The sequence below is a fragment of the Colias eurytheme genome, chromosome 5, assembly GCF_061535395.1.
Source record: "Colias eurytheme isolate Ceu_HAF_F1 chromosome 5, ilColEury1 Martin Lab GWU primary, whole genome shotgun sequence".
Classification (NCBI taxonomy): Eukaryota; Metazoa; Arthropoda; class Insecta; order Lepidoptera; family Pieridae; genus Colias; species Colias eurytheme.
In genome coordinates, this window is record NC_142984.1 from 11,340,977 (window position 1) to 11,362,710 (window position 21,734).

General features: G+C 31.2%; 2 protein-coding genes across 2 annotated transcripts in view; one reads left to right on the plus strand and one right to left on the minus strand.

The window, feature by feature from the left end:
• LOC149908683 (neuropeptide SIFamide receptor-like) overlaps positions 1–21,734 on the plus strand; it is a 103,329-nt gene that overhangs the window by 42,588 nt on the left and 39,007 nt on the right. Inside the window, exon 2 of the mRNA XM_090102347.1 lies at positions 4,778–4,877. Within this exon, the coding sequence (XP_089958473.1) occupies positions 4,778–4,877 (100 nt within the window). The remainder of the gene's footprint in view (positions 1–4,777; positions 4,878–21,734) is intronic.
• LOC149908684 (uncharacterized) lies at positions 17,880–19,300 on the minus strand. Its single transcript, XM_090101631.1, has 2 exons — positions 19,245–19,300; positions 17,880–18,147 (listed from the first exon to the last, which is right to left on the minus strand). The coding sequence occupies exons 1-2, from the start codon at positions 19,254–19,256 to the stop codon at positions 17,905–17,907; spliced, it is 255 nt and encodes an 84-aa protein (XP_089957757.1). The 5' UTR covers positions 19,257–19,300; the 3' UTR covers positions 17,880–17,904.

The following is a 21,734-nucleotide window of genomic DNA, read 5'->3' on the forward strand; positions in this document are numbered from 1 at the left end:
TTTCGAAGAACTTGAATATCAAGCGTTGATAAATTGACAAATTCTATTCAATGTGTCGTTAGCAACGTCAATGTTCAGTCTATTATATTTAAAGTGAATTGTTATATTCATAGAAGTTAACGATGGATAAATACGTAAAATATTATTTCCAATTTAATAAAATTGACATAAAGTTACACGTTTTGTGGTATACGATATATATATGGTTAATATTATGAAAAAAAAAAAATTGAGCGTTGGTGATGAAGAGAAGCAGTTTTATTTTACACCTTTTTGTTAAATAAGACAGGTAAGTTACTAAGTGACATTCGTTAAAAAAACAATGAGGTATCTGCTCTTTAAATAAGGTTACAGAATACAGACAATGTTATCGACAAAAGAATAATAAAGATACCTTAGAATACAATTTCAAGTAAGTTTTTTGGTCATTATTTTTTTCATATACAAAAAAGAGTAATTACTGTTAAATGTCTGCAAAATTCATCTCATAGTTGCGGTTGCTAGAAAATAAACGTTTTTACTTATTCCAATACAAGCAAGACCTATTATAAAATGTTACTATGTGAGACTTTGCAATAAAGCGTGTTAAAATCAGGAATTCAATATATCCGCGCTGTTAAAAGACAAATGCAGTCTCCAGCATCTGTCAAGCGAAAGATTAATTCTCAGCAGCCTTCGCGATTCTTGCATTGATATATTTTGGTTCAAGCTTCTTATATAAGATGAAATTTGTGTATAAAAGTGATAAAAGTTATGTTTAAGTATTCTTGGTAAAATCTTTTAGATTAATATCAACATAATTATAGGTCTCATAATAACTAGGTCGATTTGTGTAATAATGTCCTATAATATTATTTTATTTATTTATTTGTATCTTTTTCGATAATGTGCATGACATACCTAGTTTATGAGATAAATATTCAATGGAATACAATCTTCTATTATAAACGTTGGGTTCAGATAAGTTACCTATATATCTATAGGTACTATACTTAGTACCTCGGATTTAAAATAGATATTTCAAAGGGCATCTTTAATGTCATAACAATAGTTATTATTATTTCAATTAAGTTTATTCACAATGAATATACAAAAATATTTTTGTTATTCTATTCTCATTCTGTTTTGTTGTTTCTGAAGAAATATTTTAATGAATTCTTAGTATTTGAGATGTTTATAAAAAACAATAATCTTATTTTATTCATAAGCACGAGTTGTATTCTAAGTGTCTTGACAAAATTAGCTGTAGTAGGTATTGGATTATAATAAATAAATTATATAATCTATTATGGATATTTCGTGAACTTGCTTATTCTTGGCTTGTTCACTTGCATCTTGATTATGCTTATGTGTAATAAATTTAGCAGTTTATTTTACTTAAATATTGCATTGATGAAATAATTTTTTTGTAAATGAAAACTCCGTTTTTTACAGGCGGGATTCTACTTTTTTTAAATTAGTTTACTTAAGTTAATTCCTCGGATTTGCTTGCTTGTACTTCGTAATCGCATTTACAGTAATTAAACATTTTTTCATCATCCATTTTGTTTTTTATAATATTTTTTTTAAATAATAATTATCCTAGTCAAGTGGAGACAAATCCAACTAACCAAAAACATTAAAATCGGCATTTCCTGTCATTCAAGTGGTGTAACTAAATTTTCTTTTACATATATATGGAGATAAATTATAAATAGATAGGAATATATGTGTCTAACAAATGGATATATTTTGCAAATATGTGTTCCTGAAAGCTGTCGTAAATGATGTAAGGAGATGGATGATACTCTGTAATAAATATTACCTAATACACTGACCTATTTATATGAACTAGATTAATAATATTTTGGTTTTGTATTTCAGTGTACTAAAATCGTTTATAATTTAACAATTTAAAGTGCATTTATTTTATTTACCTACATATAGGCAAGTACATAATATGATTTTTAATTAAATAATTCCAGGTTAATTAAGGTATACCTACTATTTATTTGTTCTGTTTGTGAGTAAATCAAATCCCTTTTGGAGATTAGCCAGAACTAACACATAAAGAAACACGTGTTCGTTTATCTATCTCTATACTAATATTATAAAGAGGAAAGGTTTGTATGTATGTATGTATGTATGGTTTTCACGCATAAACTACTGTTCCAATTTTGATAAAATTTGGCACAGATAATCTTTAGACCCTGAGAAAGAATATAGGCTACCTTTTATTGCGAAATATGTACCACGGGCGAAGCCGGGCGGACCGCTAGTATTTTATAATGAGCTTCCAAACTACATTCTTCAGAAATTATGGAAAAGCTAGTTGCGTACAGTCGTGCTGAAATGTTGTGTGTAATTTTAATTATTTTCAACTAGCTTTCCACCCGCAGCTTCGCCCGCGCAGTCAAAGAAAAACCCGAATAGTTCCCGTTCCCGTGGGATTCCCGGGATAAAACCTATCCTATTTCCCGGGGTAAAAAGTAGCCTATGTCCTTTCTCGGGTATCAAAATATCTCCATACCAAATTTCATGCAAATTGGTTCAGTAGTTGAGGCGTGATTGAGTAACAGACAGACAGACAGACAGAGTTACTTTCGCATTTATAATATTAGTATGGATATTGACAGCTGGATACTACTAAATATAAGAAAATTTTGTTCGGAATTCCCAAATAATATATGTGAGTAGTTAAATTACTACCTACATTTTCAAGGTATCCACAATAAGCGACGTCGAAACTTGTAATAGGAGTAAGGAACACAATTTTTTAAAAACGATTATAAATACATATTATATACTTAGGTATATACAAAATTAGATTACATTTGAAATTATGTTAGTGACTGTACTTCATATGAACGTTACATTAATAACTTTGTGCACGACTGTACCCTGTAATGGAAACAGCTTACAAACGCTTCAGGGCTTTCCTCTCAGTGTTTGTGTGTTTCTCAAACTTCTACATCTCATATCGTTATGTTGTAGACTAGCTGCTCGCCCCGGTTTCACCGGGGTTTAATCAATCGGTTCAGTAGATTCGGTAGCTATTCACGCTACCTATTCACTTCAAACAATCACACAATCAAATCGTAGATACTTCTTAATAGTTACCGGTACCCTATCTGGTAGTCTACACCTATGGTGCTGTTACTGTGGAAAGCATAGGTAGCAGGCAGATTTCACGATTTCGGATGGCCAACTACGATCTTTTTTGTCTTTTAAACTTCACTAGATACTCGTATAGTCCGTAAATAGAGATCTATAATACTGCTACCTGTGATATTGTTGATATTTGATTCCAAAGATAAGCTTTGTAAAAATCATTCAACTCGCACTATTAGGTAGGTACTACATTTAAAAAAATGTCAAAAGTTTATTTATTTATTTATCCTTTATTGCTCTTAGATAACTTAAATATGAACTTAATCTAATTATAAATAATTATAACAAATGGCGGTCTTATCGCTAAATAACGATTTCTTCCAGACAACCGGAGTACGGAAGGAAATTACCTAGTTAGAGAAGAGGAATAGGGCAGAGCATAAATATAATAATATGTAAGAATATAATATTAAGATAATTAAGATAAGTATGAGAATATGATTGTATAAAGTTATATTATTATCTTCTGCATTTTTTACTGCGGTAAATAGTAGCCTATATCTATCTCTATATCCAGTTACCAAAATATATGCTAGACTAGTTACAAAATCGTTAACTATGCAGTATAAATTACCCAAAGCTAGGTCCAAATTGCCTTATAATTTCATTGTTCCCGCTGACACAACTCTTCGGGATGACCTAGATGCATATTTTAATATTCAATATACTAAGCCCTTAAGAGCTCGATAGAGGTTTCGTTGAACTTTCTTAATCCGTTTTTATACTGTGGCGCCCTGCGGATTTGTTCGGTTATTTGAGTTCTAATAGATTTATTAATTTCACCGTTCTACCAAGTCAATATAACTAAATTTAAAAAGTAGTCAAAAATTCTTTATGGGTAAAAGAGATTACATTTTAATTTTATCCCGTTTCTGGAATCTCTGAATAAATAAATTATACCGAAATATAATTCAAAACAATATTATTTAAATTTCCCGAAATTAAACAATACTTCCGTACACAATACATTTAAAATCGACTTCCTCTTAACGTAAAGATGGAAATTGTAAAAACCAATCCGAAAAATAATAAAAGACCTTAAGACGAAAGCCGGAAAATGTATATTTAATTGCACCTTGTCATTTACTTCTGTATTGTAATGTTACAAGGCCACAGAGCGGGACGGGCTTATGGGTGCAACCGTGTGCTAGAGCGAGAGGGCCAGGGGTCATAGGTACACTGTCCTGACCCAGTTATACACATATTGATTTGTTGACCTCCTTCTACCTGTTGATGCCTTGCAGCCTAACTCAAGGTTGTATGCAGGATTTCATTTGAGCCTTTCATAATTTAGAGGGTACTTGGAAATTTCGGGATGCTCAGAAATGGTTGGCGGGTCGGTTTGTTTACTTGAATATTACCTCTTATTTTAAGGGTTGACTTTAAAGCTTATTTAAAGTGTTACACAAAATTAATTATTATCATAAGCTCTTCGAATTAATCTATCTACATATATGTATTATTATGTTTTAGTCATTTAGAAAATAGTTGATACAATAGTTTCAAACGACTATTGCTGCAATGTTTTATCTAATTTTTACTATAGTGAGGTCATAGGTGGTGTAAAATGAAGCAGTTTCTTATTTTAATTTCTGTCATATAATTAACCATTTCCTTTTCTTTACAGCGTGGGTGCTCGGCTGGCTGATGTGCAAGACAGTGCCCTACGTCCAGGGTTTGTCCGTGGCGGCTTCGGTTTACAGTCTAGTTGCAGTATCACTTGACAGGTAGATATTAAACTTAATATAAGGATATAGATAATCTTTAGTCACCTTTTTTAGCCCATAAATAAGTATAAAGTATTGATACGTAAATTTTTGATTTTAAATGAATTTTAATGGATGCTGTGTTTGCCTTATAAATCTCCCGGTTATCTTGGATCAAATTCTGCAATCATGAAGTTATATTGTTTGTTAATGATATGTTGTTAATTGTATAACTACGTTTTACGTTGCAGATTCAAATATAAGTCGAGTAAAACAACTAAAAGTTCATCAATTCATCAAACTTCTTTCATAAAGAACGAAACAGATATATCGTAAATGTTATATAGTTACAAATAACGTAAGAACATTTTTTTTGTCCAACATTATTTTTCTGTCATTTTTTTTCAGTAAAAAATATTTTTTTAAAACTACCCCATAACGTTTCACACGTTTTGCCAAAGGGGGCAGTAACTCAGCAAATAATAGACGCCATACATTCGTTTTAATTTCAGCACAATGGTCCATACAGGGCAATAAATACCAGAGGCAATTGCACGGAAAGTGTAGCGACCCCTTTCAGACAACAAACATGACCCAAATACTCGTGTGTCCCGCGACTGTTCCCATGAACTTAACACTTTAATGGGGATGTTCTGGCAGCGCCCTCTGGCGCGACAAGTTAGAGCCAGCGCGCACGAGCAACTTTGTCTCCGCAACTATTTTGTCTCTCCCATCAATTTGTATGGGGAGTTGCGTCGCTACGTGCGCGCACTTTCATACTAGCCCATGGGTGGAGAGACAAAATAGTTGCGGAGACAAAATAGTTGCGGAGACAAAGTTGCTCGTGCGCGCTAGCTCTTAGCAGAAACCATGGCATTAGCATTTTTTGTAACACTTTTATAACATCGTTACAGAATTTTATACAATATGAAAGAAATAGGATACTAGAGCTATTGCAATTACTATTTTTTTTTTTTTACTTTTGGTAGCTGATCAGACAAATATTTTCCATGATTTCTTATATTTAATTTTCTTATTTTAGTGAAAAATTGAGTGAATTCTGTAAAATTCTGCCCTATCCAACAACCAAGGGAAAAAGTGAAAATTTTTAAGCAGTGTTCCTTACACATATAATTTACATTTTATCTATTGGTATTTGGTAATAATATTATGTAGTGTGTTTTGTGTATTAAGCTATAAACTAAACTAACTTGTTTATTATTATCCTGATAGTTCTTAATACACTTATATCGTATTCTGAGTCGATCAGTGCGTATAAGGTCATATGGAAAATCCAAGGAGTTTGGAAATGTGCCCAAATTGTAGCAATACTTCTTTCCCTATTATTTTGGGCAAATGTTCTCTTTCTGTATATATGATAGGAGAATATGGCCTTCTCAGCGACTAAGTGAGTATGTGAATATAGTTTTCAGTGTAAGCATAATTTAATATATTCTAGGGAACATAAGTTACCATTTACAAACTAATGAGCAAATCATGAGAGTGTTTTGACAGAACTAATGTAAAGGTATTTGCATATAGGTATATTTTCAAAACTCGCTACAGTGCTTTAACTTTAATTGTATATCATTTTAAAGCAAATTTAATCTACACCATTGTCTTTAAAAATTAAAACAAAAACAATTTACTTATCAAAGAAATCCATCTTGTATTATTAAAATGACGGCGGCTTATCTCGACTTCCAAAAACGTTCGCGTCATTACAGCGAACTTATCAAACTTTTACAAAATTTTTGAGCCCAATTTGTACCTGTCTTCAAGTTGGTCCCATACTTCGTCCCCACCTTGACCTGGCCCGTATTATAATGAGCATTATGTCCCAAATTCCATCGATGACCTTGCGTGCCGAAAATTTATCAATGCAGTGAAATTTGCGTAAGAAGGAAGATGATTGGGAGCCGCTTATTATACAAGCCCTCATTATGTATACGAACAGATACTAACAAATTGTTTTATTGTGTATATTTTGTTTGGTTTCCCTGTTTACATAGATTTCGTTACATATTGGGTTTCGTTTGATCGTTTTGTTTACCGATAAGTAATCATTTTATGGGAGATGGACGATTCAATCGTTTTTTATGGGATTCAGATATCTGTAAAAGGTTTATTGTGTTTATAAGCGATACATTATAATATGTACTTAACATAATCTATAACATCTATAAAAAATGATCAGATTTGGGAGTCTGTTTGTGTTAAAATAAAGCATTGTATCGTATGGCAATACAATAATTACTTAAATGTGTCCTTCGTAATTCGTTGATATTCGTTCGTTTAGAAAAATTGATCACTTAATGTAAGATAGCAATTAACAATGGCTAATGCATGCTTACATAAGAATTGTTTTTGTTTGACTTAAGAGTTGTTTTTAAAAGAATTGTCATAAAAATATTTGCCATCTTCATGATAGGTACTTTATTCATTATTAAGTTCTTCAATACTTTCATTTGAATCTACACTATGCCGTTTTCAGTCATTTCAGACCCATGTACGCAGAACAGCAATTTATTTCTGGAAAATTTCAACCCAACGAAATCCCGCTACCGCTCAAATATTGGACCTTAAATAAGCACCCGAGAATTCACTATTTGCCCACGTGATGTGAATTAATCTCATCGGAAATACTATTGCATTTCGGTTCAAAACACAACACGTGAGTCAATATTGTTGCAGTATCAATGTACATACAGAATCTTTCTATAGCAAGCGCTTATAACTGATTTCCATTCAAGTGTGATTTTTCATTCATTTTGAACGAGCATCGAAATAGAAGTAGTAAATGTGGAACTGATTTTATTTTTTATATTTTTATTTGTGGGGTTTGAAACAGATTTGATCACAGTTCCTTAGTTGTGTTTGTTTTTATTATTTATACCTACTAGGTACGTGATGTTTATTCTTTCATTGAAGGAGATGATACCTACAAAAATGTTGAGTTCATTCATTAAATGCTATGAATGTAGCTAGGTTCAATTTGTTCTTTAAACTCCTTGAATTTTTCAGGAAAGACAAATGTGATTTTTGCGAGTTTCATCTCGCAGTTCCACGTATAGTATTAAAAATATGACTTTTGTTTTCGATGCTGCCATTTATTCCAGTAGTACCTACAGACAAATCTAAACGAGAAATAACTTAGTTAATGAAGTTGTACTTGTGTAATCTGTCTGGATAGTTTGTTTGAGGGATTAATTTCTATAGACGTTGACCGAAAGAAGCTCTCCTTTGTGGACAAATCCGTGTATACGGAGTTGGTTCTTGTACGTATTTTCTCGGTCTAGTAATAATTATAATTATGTCTAAATCTGAATAGTTGTTTTCTTACAAAAAGGAAATTTTTCGGTATTTGTCGTGATAGTGGTACGCTAGTGAAAGTGGTTTACAGCGCGTTATTAGATTTTTTTTGTATAATTCAGGGCATTTATTTGAACTGCATTAGTTTTTTAAATGTGTTTCGTCTTTATACTTTCATTGGTTTGTTTTCACGTTTTTCACGATTTTAGAATGTTTGCGCTAAATTAGCATGCTTGGATGTAGGTATATGTACATTACGTAATTATGTAATTATATGTATACATTCGAACATGCTTTATTTCCTGAATAAGCAAATGTAACAAATAAATATTAAATGTAACATTCAGGGAATAAAGTATAGGTAGGTACTATAAAAGAGAATTTCAACAATTTATTGAAATTAAACTATAACTTATTTTCAAAATTTATTTCACAATTATATACAAAATAACTTAATCTACATAATAATATATTAACATTAATTACTACCTATTACACTAACTTTTGTTAGGAATAAGAAGCAAATGTTTCTCACGGTTGACTATTAGTAATTTTTCAATTCTCGGAGTTAATCCATCATGCTTCTCTAAATATTATGTGTGTGTCGTTTATAATACAGTATATACATTTGTATAAAAGTTTCTTTATCCGAAAATATCTTGTTCTGTCTTCAAGCGCCATTAACAGTGTTTTCGGAAGAGCATTTTGAAGAGTTCCTAGAAATGTTTTTCACGGTTGACTATTAGTAATTTTTCAATTGCTGCAATAATCTTGCCAAATATTAAGGTAAATAATTGAGGTGATTTTCGTTTGCTTTTTATGTAATAACAAGCGTGTGAATCATGGCACAGTTTGTTAAACTTCTTTTTTAACGGCAGTTGTTTCACACGATTGACTATTAGTAATTTTCCAATTACACGCCGTCAAAATAAAAATAATACTTTCAATTATTATCGTTTTCACAGATGTCACATTGTTTCTGAAGAAAGCTTTATTTCTGGAGGAAGCTTTTGACGACGACTATTGGTAATTTTTTTTCCTTTTTCTAGAAAAAGTTTATCACGGTTGACTATTAGTAATTTTTCAATTACATGTCCAACTTGATTTTATGCTTCTAAAATACTTTTAGAGACGCCACTCTTTTCCAGTTTAACCTCTGAAACTCTGTCTTGTCTTTTTCTTCTTTTATTGCCGAAATAAGACACATCCAGAAGCTATGTTTCTGAAATATGTTTTTCACGGATGACTATTAGTAATTTTTCAATTTAACTGGGGTAATTTTCGTTCGTCATCTGTTTTGGAGTATGTTTTACACGGTTGACTATTAGGAATTTTTCAATTATATTCCACTTAATCTCAAGCTTTTCAAATACTTCGTGTAACGTTTGCCACTCTTTTCTAGTTCAATTTTTATTACCTTGTTGCTTCCAGAGATATCCATAGAGGCATTTATAAAATTTGCTGTTGTTGGGAGGTGTTCTTCACAATTGACTATTAGTATTTTTTCAATCAAGTGATAATATGCTTCTTAATACTTTTAGAGACGTTTTCCTTTTTCCTCGTTTCATGTCTATAAATTCGTTTTTAACGAAACAAGAGGCGCATCGAAGACATTTTGTACTGGAAGATGTTCTTCACGGTTGACTATTAGTACTTTTTCAATTACATGCAACTCAGAGCAATACTTCTTCGAATTCAGGCTCCAGGGATCGCTGTTAACTTGTATAGATACAGCTCATCGAAGAAATTTCAAACGATTATCTGGCTATTGATTGATAAATCGTCAATCATGATGATCTTCAATAGCTTTAAAAATAATTACGTCTGATTAACTGTTTTTGGAGTATGTTTTACACGGATGACTATTAGTAATTTTGCAATTATATACCACTTGATCTCAAGCTTTTCACTTTTATGTGACGCCACTAATTTTTTTGCCACACTTTTCTAGTTCAAGTGTTTTTGGGAGTTGTTCTTCACGGTTGACTATTAGTAATTTTTCAATTATATTGATTTGATTTGAAGGTCCTTCAATACAAGTTTTGTGACGTTTGCCACTCTCTTCGTCTTATCCAGATTTACCTCTACAACCTAATTGTGTTCGAAGAAAGGCATCGAGAAGATTTGTTAATTATGGCAGGAGTTTTTCACGATTGACTATTAGTAATTATTCAATTCGTTTTAATTCAACGTCATATTCTTCTGAAATTCTCTTGAAGACGTTTTCCACTCTCTTCTTATCTAGTTTAACTTCGTTTTATCCGAAGAAAGAGGCATCGAGAAACTTCTTTGTTTTAGCAGGAGTTTTTCACGGTTGACTATTAGTAATTTTTCAATTATGTGATTTCCTTTGAATATAATCCTCCAAGGCTGCTCTTAAAACTTGTTTCTTGTTCATGAGAATAATATTCAGACTTAGTGGTTCTTATTATTTACTTCACCACACAGTTCACTTTCCGTTTTGATTCTTCTGGAACTGACCACGTTATCGAAGTTTAGTCTTAATAAATTTCACTCTTTCTTGCATGAAGGAGTCCAGTAATAATTATTAGTTAGTACTACAAAGCACTTTTATCACTTCACTGCACACGTCTGCTCCGTTCAGCGGTTACATCGATACTAACTGCTCATGGCTTTTTTGGCCACTTTTATTTGGTTTGAAATGAGTCATCATATTACCTGCACTGCAACCATTATTTTAAATTACCCACAGTATTCTTAATCCTCTTTTCTAACTAAACAATTACATAATGAGCCTATATTATAATAAATAATCTTCCTAGAACGGCTCATTAAGTCTTATTGTTTTATGATAGGATCATAAAGGGTCAAGATTAAAAATTAAAATGTCTTATTGTTTGCATTACATGGAAAAAGGGATTGTTAAACTATTGTTGTCTTTTATGGGGTATTATGGGTATTCCAAACTTTAAGATTATTGTTATTATATTTTTTCCATTTTGGACATACATATTTATATATTTCATTTTGTTATTATTGAAAGATGATTTCTTAAGTAATGTAGTTACATGTTAGTATAATTAAAAATTTAAATTCGTCTTTAGTGCTTGCGGAGACCTTTTTGAGGGACCATGTTGCTGAGTGCATTACATTATTTAAATTGTGACACATGACTGCTGATGAAATTGTTAAAACCTTAGTTATAAACATTAAAAATTAAATAAAAAAAGAACTTGTGATCTTTGGGAAATGTCCATTAATTTTGTAAATAATATTATACTTACGTAGTATTAAGGCTGCAGTCTAGCAAAATTGCGTTTTCAACAAGTTATTTGACAATTTTTTCCCGGCTAATGAAATGATAAACTGAATTTTTTTTTCTTGTTTATCAATTAGTGTTATATACGCAATGCGCGTGAATTTTTTCACATTTATAAAGTTACTTTATGTTACCTTAATCAGGCCTTCAAGATAAGTCTCTTTCCCCCAAAGACATTTCGAGCTAAGTTTGTGCACTCACTACGTTGCAACCGATTACAATTTACACAATCTGATCAGCGCATTATTATCCTTATATAGTCGTTATTAAAAACTGCTGAATACAATTGCCGAAAAACTTATGATTTTCTTAATTAGAACGTTATAAATTCATTAAATTTCCCATTTTTTTGCCTTACAAAATCTATTGATAAATACTGCTAAAAGTTATTTTTTCCATTAATTTATTCGAGTTGGTTGAAGACCAATGAGTATTAATCCTTTAAAAAATTTTTTTTTTAATTTTGATAATTCTTTAAATATTAAAAAAATATTTAAAATAATTAGGAAAAGTCCTAGCGAATTTCTTTAGTCGCGCTCCTTGGGCCGGAGCGTTCTGACGTGTGCTCTACGCTCGATTTTCCTTCATACCGAAGTGAAAGTTGCTCTACTTCATTAAATTTAATATTTTTGTTAATTGATTATTTTTATCTTAGTTTTGTGCAAATATTCGTATTTTTAAACATTTGATTTCGATATGGAAAATAAACGAAAAAAATACGCGTGTAACTACTAGACAAAAAATTATCTTCGAACATAAAGCTAATGAAACCAAATAGATTGCAAAGGTGATTGGCAACAATTTCTTTATTTTACGGGGTGTCAGTAAAGGGATGTATATTTCTTTAAAACTAAAGTAAGCTCATAAATTTTCTTATAATATAATTTTTTTGAAGTTCCAAAAATGTTTATTTTTCGTTTGAAAAATACGAAATATAATATAAACTTGTATTGAGAACTTGAACTTCCCAAGTTCATCCGGGGAAATCCCCATACGGGGAAAATGATTTGTTTACTCCAAAATTGATCCGAGGTGTTTTAATTTTTTCTTCTAGTCATTTTCAACGTAGCGGCATGTTGTTTGATTATTAATTTTGTAACTTAAATACAGGATGTTGGTTTTATATTCTGATCTTACAGACGCGCTGACAAATTTAGTCCGCCATTTCTAGTTTATTCTACCAACTCTAAGTACCAATATTAAAACGAATGGATTATCATCACATCATCAAAACTCAGATGTAATGGAAGATCACAATAACATAGAAAATTCAGTGGGTGTTGAGAACTAAACAAACAGAAGTAACAGAGACGCGAAGAATAAAAAAAGAGGACGAAAACGATAATTCGTTGATGCTTTCCCTTTTCGACGTATTGTTAGGTTATCACCAATCTGCAAAAAACAAAACTGATGATTCCCAAAAACAAATAATCGACAACAGTGGTGAAAATTTGCTGATCACAATGAAACATCCTTCAGTGGTAGCAGATTTACTCATTTCAAATGTATCGGTGAACAGCGTAAAGGAGAGGAGGACAGGAAAACATTATGAATGTGGATGGTGGATTGTATACAGGGTGTAATCGATAAGTATGTGCAGGCGATTATGACGTTATTATTGCAGGTATCAAAAAACTTAAAACTGATATCGAAATTACTTTACCTAATGAGCAAAATGACAATAATAACTTTTTAAAAGTATAACGAGAAGTATCTAAAAAATTTACTTTATACACTCCCATATCAAAAAGGGAAAATGGGACTAGTAGAAGTTAAATGTCTAATTCCGGCAAAAGACATGAATGCGGAAGATGCGGTTAAAAAAAATGTAATATTTGAAATACAATGCAAAAAATAACACTTTTGTCATAGATAAGAATCATGGCTATTTTTTCTAAATTCAGGGACAACTAAACGTTGCAGAAGCAGAAGTCTGCTTATTTGCTATTTGGACCGGAGTGAATAATTCGTTAAAAATAGAATATATAAAAAAGTATGTAACGTTTAGGCAAAATAAAATGATGGACCATTCTCAAGATTTTACATAAATTGCCTACTGTCAGAATTGATTGATTCGAGACTTCAGCATTCGATGCCCATCAAGGACCCATCCTATATCATTCAAGCGATTGAAAAAAAAGAGATAAATCCAGTGCAACCGATAAAGCATCAGAATGCTAGCAAAAGATTTATTAGGTTTATCAATATAAATCTATATATTACACATAATATAATAAATCTGTAGAAGACGCGAAGACTGACATTCGCGCGGACGGAGTCGCGGGCGGAAGCTAGTCAGAAATAATTATCTTTTGTTTTCATTTGCGTATTTTTCTATTTTATAATTTTTTAACACAAACATAACATTTTTTTTATTATATACAAAATTTGTTTATCCGTTTTATTAGTTAAACTGAACAACTTTCACTAAGAAACTTAGGTCGAAAAAAATGTATAGAGTTATGCATTTTGTATGGAAAGCTTATTTTTTTTATATTTCGTCCAAATTTCTTTGTTAAAGTTGATCAGTTATATAAACATGAAGTTGAAGATATCAATAGAAAGTATTCGCAAATTTTGTGTACTGATAAAAAAAATCACCCGGTGTAATTTTCACGAAAATTGTTTCAAATTGTCATTTTTGGTACTTATTACGAATATTAAATTATGCATACGAATGATTTAATTTTTAAAAATTAAGTGGAGCAACTTTCCCTTAGTACATTTGTATTATTTACATATAGGATGACAGGATGCATTTGTTTGCACTACTAGACCAATTAAATTTTGTTGTTTCGTTTTTAAGGTTTATTTTTATGTTAGTATAATTGTGTGGTTTTTATCTCATGTTTTTATATTTTGTGTTTGTACTGTGCGTTTTTAATTTTTTCAATAAATGTTTTTTTATTTTAAATTTATGTTTTATTTTAATTTCCGTATCAATACATATTTTATGTTTGTATCAAACTGCAACTTTTATTTCCATCTTAAATAATACAAGATCCTATTAATATAATAAATGTGAAAGTTTGTATGGATGTATGGATGTTTGTTTCTCTTTCACGTAAAAACTACTGAACCGATTACAATGAAATTTAGCACACATATAGAGGGTAACTTGGATTAACACATAGGATAAGTTTTATCCCGGAAATCCCACGGGAACGGGAACTATGCGGGTTTTCCTTTGAAAACGCGGGCGAAGCCGCGGGCGGGAATCTAGTAATATAATATGAGGATTCATTATGATCTATGAATAATCTTTACCTAAACTATATTATTATTATCAAACTTGAATTAAATTAGAGTCAATTAATTAATTTAGTACTCTTAAAAACGCAAAAGATTATGTGGGTCTTAATCTGGTAAACAACTATAAAGGTTACACGGTCCTTCACTACATAGTATAAAACAAAGTCGCTTTCTCTGTCCCTATGTCCCTTTGCATGCTTAAATCTTTAAAACTACGCAACGGATTTTGATGCGGTTTTTTTAATAGATTCAAGCGATTCAAGAGGAAGGTTTTAGTATATATTTTATTAGGTTTTAGACAAAGCGGACGAAGCCGCGGGCGGTAAGCTAAAATCTGGTAAACAACTATAAAGGTTACACGGTTTTAAGGAATATACTGTATAACTTAAACAGCAAATATTTGAGATCATTAACCCCTTAGCTTTGAAAATATATTTTGAATTTCATAAAGAATCACAACCAGTAGATGCGATGCTATAAGCGATGTTATCTATACTAAAATTGAAAAATAGAGAGTTAATTTGGTTGAACGTTTTAATCTCAGAAACTACGGGTCCGATTCAAAAATAAATTCATAAAGCTACAATATATCATCACCCTGAGACCACAAGGCACGGTCCACGGACCAATGCAGGTTAAACCCCGGGGCACAGCTAGTTAGATCTTCATGTACCTAATACGTAGACATTTATTGTATCTTCACTTATACACAAACACAATTTTGCTATTACAATATTCGTAGGAAGTGGTAATAGAATTTCTTGGAAGTCCACAGATGACAAATAACGTTTTAAATTGCATTCGTGGAAGGATCGCTTTGCAGGTTTCAGTGAATGATATTTCTATTACATTATATTGTAGACATCATAATACAATATACAACGTCAATACATGTAAAGAACGTTGTTAAAATGTACCATATTTATAATATCAATTCTTAAATAGATTTGCGATGTTTGTGATAAATAGCCTATAGCCTTCCTCGATAAATGGACTATTTAACACCGAAATAATTTTTCAAATCAGACCATCAGTTCCTGAGATTAGCGCGTTCAAACAAACATACTCTTCAACTTTATAATATTAGTATAGATTAGTATAGATATGTTTTATGAATACTATACTAGCCTTTATAATACTGGTACCTTTATATTATTAGCTACTAGCGGTCCGCCCCGGCTTCGCCCGTGGTAGATAATATTTACGTTTTCTCTACATAAGAACCATCCTCGTACTTCAAGGAGTCTATTTCAGGCACCAGTTTCTCACAACGTTATCCTCTCTTTGTGTAGTATAATTTAGTTTTGTAACCTTTTAATGTTGTGAGAACCAAATAAAGATGATTTTATTTATTTATTTATTTAATTTAATAAAAAAAGAATTATCGAAATCGGTTCAGCCGTTCTCGAGTTATGCGCTTACCAACACATTTTGCGATTCATTTTTATATTTAGCTATAGTATCGCTTTCTATATAAACGAGCAGTTTAATTATAATTCGACGGTGTCGCCGGTTGTTTGTCGAACACTATTCGCATCACGTTCGCAATTAAACTGAAGCTTTTATGAGTGCTTTACTGTGTTGTGATTTTCATTTACAAATGTGTTTTATGTTGGAATATGTTTATTCAATGCGTTGTACATGTTGTGTAAAACATGTGATGATTTGTGTGGTATGATTAATTGTAATTATAATTAAGAATAATTGGGTACCTGCAGTAGTTGTACAAGTGCGTGCATACATAATTAATATTAAATTCTGAAAAAAAATGAAATGGCAAATAATTGAAACTTATTTTTATTTATGACAAGCGGTCCGCCCCGGCTTCGCCCGTGGTACATATTTCGCAATAAAAGGTAGCCTATGTTCTTTTTCAGGGTCTAAAGATTATCTGTGCCAAATTTCATCAAAATCGGCCCAGTAGTGTATGCGTGAAAACCATACATACATACATATTTGCATACGTAGATTTTAATGTACTGTCTTAACAAAAATGTTAATGTTTGTTGTATCAGTCTTCAATGTAAAGATCACATAGCGAAGAGACTTAACTCTATCCAAAAAGCTTACCTTTAATCGCTCTTATTAGGTACCTACTATGTTTCAGGGAAACCACTTATAATAATACCAAAAAATTATGTATATTCAAAAACAAAAATATAAAACACGTTGAATAGTCAACTAACGACATCGAATCGCGAAATAGAACTCTTATTCCACATAAAACGATAATTCCGACCTTGGTTGCGAAAAATTAAATTTTCTTGTGCCGCGTTCCGACCTTTTAGGGAAATAAAGGGACCCAGCCTTGACTCAGGATCGGGACTCGAGTCTTATAAATGCTCACCTTGGGAGCTATGGTCTGTGCCGAAATGCTACCAATTTTGGTGTAAAATTCATGCATTGATTTATTTAATAAATGATTTTAGAAGTGCTTTTTAAGCTTGAGTAACTTGGTACCGGTTTCGTATCTTCATCATCTTGATATCGGACATTTACGCGGTAGTTACTAGCTAAAAGTAGTTAAGTAGTCTAAATAATGAGTACGTTATGGAAGGATTATATTTTGGAATAAATCATAACTCAATGGATGAGAATAGTCCCTAGATAAATGTCAAATGTATTAAACATTTGTTGTTATTGGCTACTTTATACAAACAAGTAAGTATAATAATAAGTAAGAATTAACCGACGTACAATGCCATATTTTTTTTTCAAACTCTACTCGAATATATTACCTCCGGTTGCTAATACCGTAAGTAGACCTACTAAACAAATGAAGCGGTATTATTTAGATTTTTACTGTGCAGTTTTTTTATCAACAGGCCAAATTGTCAATGTTATTTTAATTTTCAAGATAATCTTTATTTTTATGCACAAAAGCTTTTAAGATCTGCTCAATGCTACAATAATAATCTCCAATCTCGATTGTCTTTACAGTCTGGATTATTTCTACATTCTCCTTTTACTAGACTCTGTAGCCTTGCAATGTTTTGTTTAATTTAGTTTAATTTTGAATTCTGTTTTGTAAACTTTAATTTGCAAAAAAAAAAATATTTCTTGACTATTTAAGTTTTTAAGGTGTATTAATTACAATAAAAGTATCTACCTACCTATACCTATACATAACCACTTAACATACAGGAAGCCGCCTCCTCCTACATTACATTAAAAACAAGTTAATAAACAATCAAACATTTAATCTCAATGGTGTACAGCGACAATCGGCGCATGCTTCACGATCGGCACAATCGGTGCGGCATGTACGATCGGCGCGTGCTTCACGACCGGCACAATCGGCGCCGCGTGGACGATGGCCGCGGGCCTGTGGACCGCGTGGACCACTGGCACCACGGGATGGGCCACTGGATGGGCCACGTGGGCCACCGGGACGAGGGGCGCGATCACCCCCGCGCTGGCTACGGCCACGATGGCTAAGAAGGCTACCTGTAAATGAAAATGATGCATTTAATCTTGGGAAAAAGATGGAAAATAAAAATGATTAGTTACATAAAACATAATATAATGAAAATGATGATATTATTACTCTGTAAAAATAGCAAATTCGGAAGTGGTTACACATTAATTTTAGTATATTTTAACGAAACGAAATTTATATTTGAGATTTTCACTCTATGACAATAAAGCGGAAATCATCACATTTAATGAGGTAGGGCTAATAATTTGTACATAGGTTCTACTTACATTTTCTTAAAATATGCATTGATTTCTTTTAAGAAATTGGAAGTATAAAAGAAGCAGAATACATACTATCATGATTTACTTTAAGTAATAATTCATTTATAAACTAACTGAAACTACAACTACAAGAAAATAAGAGTAAGATACTATTGAATCGAATAAAATTTCAATTAATTATCAGAACACAGTTGAGTTTAAGGCCAATTTCAATTAATAAATTCGTTTGAATGGCGATAAAATCGACATTGTATGCAATTTATTGTCAGTTAATGACCTTAGTATAATGTTGATAGCTCGATTTATCTTCTAACAATTCTATTTATTTTATAATGTTTTACTCTAAGTTGTTTTAATGCAATTATTTATCCATATTTAGACAATCAATTTAACTATTTTATTTCACTGAAATATTCCACAATTAAATACAAATAACGTACGGTAAATACGATATTTAATATTATTCAATTTTTGTTTACAAACATCAAACCAAATAAATTAGGTCGCTCGTTTATTTGTAAACATATTTCTTAGCTAATTTTGTAAACAACGTGTCTGACCTGAATATATTTTATTACTAAACATTGCTGAAGTAGATTAAAACCAAATATTATTTTTCCTTTCTTTTGTTTATGTTTATTTTTCTTTTCTTTTAAATAGGTATCATCTGCCACTGAATAATTTATTTCGGCAGGCCGTATTCTATTACATATTATGAAATTTTTGAAACAAAAAAGGAATAAAGTAGCAAAAATTAACAATTTTTAAAACTATGGAACTTAATCGCTAGATTTAAACTAGGTTTATCTCTTTAAACGACGGCTTAAAATTAGCAATTCTCTTACCAGTTTGAACATTGTGCTAGGATAAAATCTGTGTTTGCACTGTGACTAAGGACCTGGGCTAAGACCTTATATATCGGTTGTATCCTATGTACTTGTAATAAATCCTTCCCTTCGTTAAGCAATCCGCAAGTCGAGTGTGCCTTTTATTATATAGGGTGTTCTGTTTTTAATAAAATGCAACAATAATGTTTTGAGTGATGCTAATTTATATTGAAGATGAAACTTCTTCGTGGGAATCTAATCTTCCACGAATAATAAATGTAGGAATAACATGTGTGAGGTTTCAGGGATTGGTTTCAGTTCTTAAAGTAAGATTTTTAAACAAAATCAGTGATTAATGACTATGGATGGCCTCAAATATGTTTACATGGTAATTATCAAATAGGTAGTTCATGGATTTTCATGTGCAACTCTATTCCTAAGGATGATATGAAATAATTATAGCGATGTATTTTATTCAAAATTTGAGGAACTTCATCAAAAAAGAACCATCTTTCAGTGGCAATATGGGACGTTTATTTTATCGTATCTACAAAAAAAGAACTACAATTAAACACCCTGTACACAAAACCTAGAACAAAGATCTGATCACGACACATTTAAGATAAATTAATTGTATTCGATGCCTTCACTAAGGTCAACGTTCTAATTGGATGTCATAATACAGAAGGGTATCAGGAAATCGGAAACATTGTAAATGCCTTACAACATATTGGCTAGTTTTGCATAAATACATCCTTATTTCTTTTCTTGAATGAATGATTGTTGGAAATGAATATATTAAATTACCGCAATCGATGTTTATAACGTGTATTAAAATTGTACTATCTGTCCGCCCTGGCTTTGTCCGTGGTTCATACAGAGCTTATTACACTCAGGGATAACGTATCCAGCTATATTTATTAAGTACAGATAGTAGAGATTATAAAGAGGAAAGATAAACCGATAAAAGGCAGAAAGAAAATTTGTAGTTTACACAAATACTTTTTTTAACCGACTTCAAAAAAAGGAGGAGGTTATCAATTCAGTTGGTATATTTTTTGGTAGTTTTTATCAGTGGACGAACCCAGTACTCCGTGTCGAACTCATTCTATGCTCACACACATTTTAACCACTGAACCTAGCTAATCAAAAAGTATTTATTTCAGGAAGTAGTAATAACATTTTTATACAGATAAGGCTTCACTGCAGATTTCTTTCCTTCCGATAATATAAGGACATGCAGTCGATTGACCTTTTATGAGATGCACTTATTATTATGTTAATTTAAATTCACCTTATTTGGGCATGTGAAGCGATATTTGTTTTTATTATTGTTATTTTTGGTTTTTAAATTGTCGTTTTATATTTAAAAAAATTTAATGAAAAAAATGAGATAATATTGTATCATTACTTATATGATCATATTCATATTATATAAAATCTTATAATAAGGTACAAGTTTCGAAATGTTACAAATAGAAAGATGTAGTTACTCATTTCTTATAAGAGCCTATAAGTAAATAAATACGTATACTTTTTGTCGACGAAACTAAATATTTTTAGCTAATTACAAATTAATAATTATTAGATATCAATAGCCTCTTATATGCTTTCTTTGAGATATACCACATGTCACAACTCACAAGTAGGTTTTCGTTCACAAATTTCTTCACCTTCAAAATATAATTTATTCATTAAATAAACAGGAGTTTGTTGATCCAAAGACCAAAACCGATGTTGATTAAACTGATAATGTTTCAAACATTTTGTAATTAGGGGCTCCGAGATTGGAATCTGAAGGAAGTTTTTGTCTCAACGAATTAAGACGTTTTAACAAATTTTAGTCCTTATCCGAATTTAAATTAATAAAATACAATAACATTTATGAACAATACATACTTAGTCATTACCTTTGAGTTTCTATAATTTGTAAAATATTTTTAAGACGAAAAAATTATGATTATAAAATTTAACTTAAATAAAACTTCCACTGAATGTAACTATTTACAGAATAATTATTTTTAGTTACAGTTGTGATCCTCCCCTTCGATTTCATAGTCAACATTTCTCCGAGGACCTTACAGAAATAGAAACTCTCTTGAATCACAGGAATACTTCTATTTTTAAATGGAAAAATATCGATAAATAAAACATTTAATAATAACTTTTTTATATATTTTCGATGATCCATCCAATTTTTGACTGCACAAAACGTTGCTTAACCTGCAGATCAAATAATAATATCGGTCATTAACCCGATCAATTAGAAAAGCCAATATCTCTAATGGCTGCTTTTAAATTTAATTACCAGCACTGTTCTTGAATATAAAATTAGTGGGGTGTAATATTTTGTGGATTTCCAAGCCAACTGCTGTTTTAACGTCGTTAACTTTAATAATATTATAAATCTGAATGTATGTGTGTATGTTTACATACCAAAACTGTACCATACTGCTTTCCGAATCGGTGGTAAATGTTAAAAATATGTAATGACGTTTCAAAAGTGCT